The following is a 6086-nucleotide window of genomic DNA, read 5'->3' as shown; positions in this document are numbered from 1 at the left end:
GCCAAACGACGTAGCTAGCTGCCCAGCAAGCTAGCTAGCTTCTGAACTGGCTAGCTGCGTAGCTAGCCAGCTGGGCAGCTAGCTGGTGCTAGCTAGTGGCTAGCTGGTGGCTAGCTGGGCAGCTAGCTGGGCGGCTAGTTAGTGGCTAGCTGGTGGCTAGCTGGGCAGCTAGCTGGTGGCTAGCTGGTGGCTAGCTGGTGGCCAGCTGGGCAGCTAGCTAGTGGCTAGCTGGTGGCTAGCTGGTGGCTAGCTGGGCACCTTGAATTGCTGCTTGAGGGTTTCTGCTGTTGGCTTGCTGCTCTGGAACTGCTGCAGCAGCCGCCGGAAGACCTCAATGTCCCCGCCGGCCTCCCCTGCCTCCTTCACAGCTAGCTGCACCGCTTCTATGCTGCAGCAGCAGCAGCAGCAGCAACAGCAGCAGCAGCAGCAGCAGCAAAAGGCAGACGCAAGAGGCGAAATCGAGAGTCATATGCATTCATGCATGCAAGGGACTTCCCCATAGCGCAGCTGGTGAAGTGCTGCTGAGCCCATACAAACCCTACACCCTAAACCCTAAACCCTAAACCCTAAACCCTAAACCCTAAACCCTAAACCCTCACGAGGGACAGAGGCCTGCGGCTCCCAGCGCCTGGTGCATCTCCAGGGCCTTCAGCTTTCCGTCGAAGTCCTTGTCAAACACTTTAAAGATGTTCTCCGTCTCCTGCGCGCAGGCACAACTAGGGTTTAGGGTTTAGGGTTTAGGGTTTAGGGGTTAGTTTGAGATGTCTCAACAGCTCACGTCTGCCATTTTGGGGGTTTTCTCGAGCCCTTCAGTCAGTCCCAGCGCCGGTGAACTTCTAGAGTCTAGCTAGCTGGCTAGTTAGCTGTGGCTAGCTGCTTGGTTTGCTGCAGCTAGCTGCCCAGCTAGCTGTGGCTAGCCGCTTGTATTGCTGCAGCCAGCTGCCTAGCTAGCTGCGGCTAGCTGCCCGGTTTGCTGCAGCAAGCTGCGTGGCTAGCTGTGGATAGCTGCTTGTTTTGCTGCAGCTAGCTGCGCAGCTAGCTGCGGCTAGCTGCAGCAGCCACGGGAAGAAGCTGCGCAGCTCAGCCCCAGCGCAGCAGGAGAAAGAGCTGCTGCTGGTGGCAAATAACTCTTCAAATTGAATTAAAATGCAAAACTGCTGCTGATGGCGATTTATTTTGCAAATTGAATTAAAATAAATGCAGAAAGAATTAAATGCGTTGCTCCAGCTCGGGTGATTGTCGAGGAAGGACCAGTGGTGTCTAGACACCCGAAGGCCAGGCGCCCGGGAAGCTGCTGCTGCTGCTGCTGCTTCCAAAGAAAGCAAAGTGAGTTTTAATGAATTAATTTAAATGATTTAAAATAAAACAAAAGACTAAATGAATTAAGAGGAAGTTCCCGCACGAGCAGCACCTGTACATACACCGGAGATCGTGGGCCGCCACGCGCAGCACCGACGGTGCTGCTCTTCAGTTTTGGGCATTTGGAAGCTCCAATTGGATTTAATTTGTTTTAAATAATACAACAACTTTTTTTTATTTCAATTCATTCTTCTCGTTGCCATTTTAAACGAAAGAAAGACTCAATCCGGTCGAAAATCGCTAGCCAGCTGACCCTCCTAACTTCCTGGATGCTGCAGCTGCTGCTGTTTTCTGCCAATTTCTTCTTTAAAATGTTATTGACTAGATCTGCAGCAAAAGCACTTGGTGCTGCTGCTATCTATGCTGCTGCTGCCGCTGTTGCTGCTGCTGTTGCTGCTGCTGCAGCTGCTTCTGCGAACTAAAAGAAGACACCTGCAGCAACGAATCTCAGCAGCTCCAGCTGCTGCTTGCAATGCTGCAGCAGCACAGCTGCAGCACATCTGCTGCTGCAGCTACGCTGCAGCTGTGCTGCTGCTGCTGCTGCAGCTGGACACGGTTCTTGTTGCAGCAAGCTGCTTTTTACTAGACCTTGGCTAGCTGCAGCTAGCCACAGTCCTGCCTCAGCTAGCTGCAGCGGGCAGCTAGCTGCAGCTTGATTTGGCGAGCTGCAGCAAACTGTGGCTAGCTGCAGCAAGCTTTGGCTAGCTGCACTAAGCCACAGCTAGTTCTGGCTAGCTGGGGATAACTGGGGCCAGCAGCTAGCTGCAGCTAGCTGCAGCTAGCTGCAGCAGATTTATATAATAACCTAGACTGCTGCAGCCAGCTGCTGCAGCTAGCTATGCTGCTAGCTAGCTGCAGCAGCTAGCTAGCTAGCTGCAGCTAGCTACAGTTTGCTGTAGCGAAGCTTGGGGCTTTCGAGACCTAATAAATAAATAAATAAATAAATAAAATGAATGAATAAATAAATAAATAAATAATTACTTAATTAACGAACCGGCAAGGTAAAAAATAAGGCGGATAACTGAAGAGCTAGCTGGCTAGCTAGCTAGCTAGCTTGTTAGCTAGCTAGCTGGCCAACTCAATTTTCCAGCCGGTTGGCTAGCTAGCTGGCTAGCTAGTTAGCCAGGCTGGCTAGCTGGCCAGCTAGCTAAAGAGGCGGCGGGCATGGGGAACCACTAGCTAGCTAGCTAGCTAGCTAGCTAGCTAGCTGCTAAGAGAGGCGAGCAGCCACAATAGCTAGCTAGCTAGCTAGCTAGTTAGCTAGCTAGCTAGCTAGCTAGTTAGCTAGCTAGCTAGCTAGCTAGCTAGCTAGAGCTTCTGGCTAGCTGGCTCGGCAGTTAAAAAACAAAGCAGCTAGCTAGCTGTTTAGTTGGCTAGCTGGGTGTTCCGAGAGGAGCACTGCAGCTAGCCATGCTCTGGCGCACACAGGTTCGAGAAACTGCTGCTGCTGCTGCTGCTGTTGCCGCTGCTGTTGCTGCTGCTATGGTTGCTGCTGCTATTGTTGCTGATGCTGTTGCTGCTGCTGCTCAGCTGCAGCAGAAGCCGAGACACCGCAGCCGAGAGTTTCCACAGCTGCAGGCGCTGCCGAGCAGAGCGCCAGCTGCAGCAGCAGCAGCAACACCAGCTGCTGCTGCTGCTGGAAAAGTGTTTAGCAGCAGCAGCAGCAGCAACAGTAGCAGCGGCAGCAGCAACAGTAGCAGCAACACCGGCAGCAGCAGCAGTAACAGCAGCAGCAGCGCGCCCCCTCGTTAGCAGTTGTTGCTGCTGCTGGCCTTCCTACAGTTGTAGCAGCAGCAAGCCAGAAGAGAACAGCAGCAGCTCACTGAAGCAGCAGAAACTGCAGCAGCAGCAGCAGCAGCAGCAATAGCGGTCCTGCAGTGCCGAACCGCATGAGTTGCCGCAGCGAGCAGTTGATCTGGATATTTTGGAAAAAAGATTTTGAGGCTCATTGGTGAGGGTTTAGGGTTTAGGGTTTAGGGTTTAGGGTTTAAGCCCTAGGGTTTAGGGTTTCGGCTCTGGAGGGTTTAGGGTTTGGGCTCGCCGCCCCACACAGCCCTGAGGCCTTCGAGTGAAACGCCTTCTAGTATTCACAGCAGAGCTGCTACAAAATATTTTAATCTACGGTTTAGGGTTTAGGGTTTAGGGTTTAGGGTTTAGGGTTTGGAGTCTAGGGTTCAGGAGGGCTCCCCAGTGTCGAGGGTCTAGGGTTTAGGGGCCCCATCGGCATGCATTGAATTAGAAGGGAGGCCTCTGTGTCGGCTGCTATTTTAGGGTTTAGGGTTTAGGGTTTGGGGTTTCGAGCCTAAGGTTTAGGGTTTAGGGTTTGGGGTTTAGGGTTTACGCTTTTCCACCAACTTCAGTGGCGACTTCAGCGGGCTCGGGTCTGAAGCCTGTGGGCTTCCAGTCCAGGGTGAAGGGTTTAGGGCCTAGGGCCTAGGGTTTAGGGTTTAGGGTTTAGGGTTTAGGGTTTAGAAGGATGGGGGAAAAGGTGACAGTCAGCTCCGTCTGTTGGGTCCCGCGGGGCCGCAGCGCTCAGTTCCCAATGAGCTGCTTAATAGAGGAGCAGGATGTGTCTTTGCTGCTGCAGCAGCAGCAGCAGGAGGAGAGCAGCAGCAGCAGCAGCAGCAGCAAGAAGCAGCAGAAGAAGCAGCAGCAGAAGCTGCTGCAGGAACAAGCAGCAGCACAAGACGGGGAGAGTGACGCCGGCGAATGGGAAGACCAAATGGAAGAAGACGACGACAGCGAAGACGGTAAACCCTAAACCCTAAACCCTAAACCCTAGACCCTAAACCCTAACCCCAAACCCTAAACCCTTAGCCATGTCTTTGACTGCAAATGTGAAGCTCTGCAAACCCTCGTTGCTCTTAAGCTGAATTCCTTTCGCCGCGAAACGATTGCTGCAGGGCTTAGGCTTTAGGGTTTAGGATTTAGGGTTTAGGGTTTAGGGTTTGTGGCTCAGAGGTCCCGCTGCCGGGGGTTTTCGGGGTTTTGGCTGCGGACGGAGCGACGGCGCTGCGGGACGAAGGCGTAGCAGCAGCAGCAGCAGCAGCAGCAGCAGAAGAAGAAGAAGCAAATATAATTTTAGAAACTGATTTTGTTCTTGTTGCTGCAGCAGCAGAAAGCAACTTTGGCAGCCTTGAGGTGTACGTACACGACCCCCTCAGAGGCAGTCTCTACGTCCACCATGACATCCTGGTGCGCTCTAGGGTTTAGGGTTTAGGGTTTAGGGTTTAGGGTTTAGGGTTTGGCTGCCACTAGTCATTCCTGGGCGCAGGTGCTCACAAACGAAGTCCAATGCCGAGGGTTTAGCACTCTTCAGGGTTGTCAGACACACGTGCTCCTCCATAGGCCCAGGGTTTAGGGTTTAGGGTTTAGGGTTTAGGGTTTAGGGTTTAGGGTTTAGGGTTTGCGCAGTGCGGGGGTTTCCCGCTGTGTCTCGAGTGGCTGGGGCAAATGCCCGGGGCCCCCAAAAAGAACTTAATTGCTGTTGGGGGTTTTGACCCTTTAATTCAAATTTGGGATTTGGACATTTTGGATGCGCTGGAGCCCGTGCATGCGCTGGGCCAGCAGCAGCAGCAGCAGCAGCAGCAGCAGCAGCAGCAGCGGCAGCAGCAAGGGGGGCGCGGGGGCGCTGCGGGCAAGCGAAAAGGCAGCAAAAGAGATAAACGCAGCAGAGCCCCAGACGCCCACGAGGGGCCCGTCATGTGTCTCCAGGTTTCTCCGCTGAAAGAGTGAGAAAGGGTTTAGGGTTTAGGGTTTGGGGTTTAGGGTTTAGGGTTTAGGGTTTGGGGGTCTTTGGCCGTGCACACTGCAAGGGTGAATACATTCGGGCGAACTTCAGATGAGGTTTGGGGCGGGGCGCAGGGCGTGACACTGAACGCCGAGGGTTTACGGTTTAGGGTTTAGGGTTTAGGGTTTAGGGTTTAGGGTTTGTGAGCAGGGAGGTTTTGGCTAGCGGCAGCGCAGACGAAACTGCAAAGCTCTGGGACTTGACGACTGGGAGTTGCCTGTCGACTTACAAGCACCACAGCAACAAGGTAGCGTTTAGGGCTTAGGGTTTAGGGTTTGGGGTTTAGGGTTTAGGGTTTAGGGTTTAGGGTTTGGGTGTTGCTATCAGGTGCAAGCCATTGCCTGGCATCCCTCCGAAGCCTCGCTGCTGGCAACAGCTTCTTATGACAAAACAATTTGTTTAATAGATGTGCGGCAGCCACACGTGGCGGTGAGTCTGAGGGTTTAGGGTTTAGGGTTTAGGGTTTAGGGTTTGGGCTTTGCGGGTCTTTCACGCCCCTGCTGCTGCTGCTGCTGCTGTTGCTGCTGCTGCAGGTCACTGCGCCCCTCAGCGCAGATGCAGAGGCTTGCTGCTGGAACCAGGCGAACCTGGCGACTTGCTTTGTGAGCCCTGGGGCTAGGGTTTAGGGTTTGGGGCGAGGGTTTAGGGTTTGGGACTAGGGTTTAGGGTTTGGGGCCAGGGCTTAGGGTTTGGGGAGAGGGTTTAGGGTTAGGGGCGAGAGTTTAGGGTATGGGGCTAGAGTGTAGGGTTTGGGGCTAGGGTTTAGGGTTTTGGGACTAGGGTTTAGGGTTTTGGGACTAGGGTTTAGGGTTTGGGGCTAGGGTCTAGGGTTTACGTTTAGCGTTCTGGTTTAAGGCGTTGGATTTGAGTTTAGGGTTTGGGACTAGGGTTTAGGGTTTGGGGCTAGGGTTTGGGGCTAGGGTTTAGGGTTGAATAT

At 53.5% G+C, this 6086-nt stretch overlaps 3 protein-coding genes across 3 annotated transcripts in view; 2 read left to right on the top strand and 1 right to left on the bottom strand.

Annotated features, from left to right (window-relative positions):
• ETH_00031910 (uncharacterized protein) overlaps window positions 1-217 on the top strand; it is a gene marked incomplete at both ends in the record, with an annotated part of 3726 nt that extends 3509 nt beyond the window's left edge. Inside the window, one exon of the mRNA XM_013378044.1 lies at window positions 195-217. Coding sequence (XP_013233498.1) covers window positions 195-217 — 23 coding nt within the window. The remainder of the gene's footprint in view (window positions 1-194) is intronic.
• A 29-nt stretch (window positions 218-246) lies between these two features.
• On the bottom strand, window positions 247-787 carry ETH_00031905 (calmodulin, putative; the record flags this gene model as incomplete). The annotated part of the gene is made up of 3 exons (XM_013378043.1): window positions 247-388; window positions 600-700; window positions 779-787. The coding sequence occupies 3 exons, from the start codon at window positions 785-787 to the stop codon at window positions 247-249; spliced, it is 252 nt and encodes an 83-aa protein (XP_013233497.1).
• A 3048-nt stretch (window positions 788-3835) lies between these two features.
• Window positions 3836-5775, top strand: ETH_00031900 (AT4g18900/F13C5_70, related; the record flags this gene model as incomplete). The annotated part of the gene is made up of 6 exons (XM_013378042.1): window positions 3836-4109; window positions 4319-4554; window positions 4774-5090; window positions 5300-5396; window positions 5477-5578; window positions 5683-5775. 6 exons carry the CDS (start codon window positions 3836-3838, stop codon window positions 5773-5775), a joined length of 1119 nt encoding a protein of 372 aa, XP_013233496.1.
• Window positions 5776-6086: the final 311 nt, after the last annotated feature.

This window comes from Eimeria tenella, genomic scaffold (genome assembly GCF_000499545.2).
Source record: "Eimeria tenella Houghton genomic scaffold, Eth_scaff72, whole genome shotgun sequence".
In the NCBI taxonomy this organism is placed as follows: Eukaryota; Apicomplexa; class Conoidasida; order Eucoccidiorida; family Eimeriidae; genus Eimeria; species Eimeria tenella.
The sequence above is the reverse complement of the archived record's forward strand: the minus strand, read 5'-3'. Positions and strand labels throughout refer to the sequence as shown.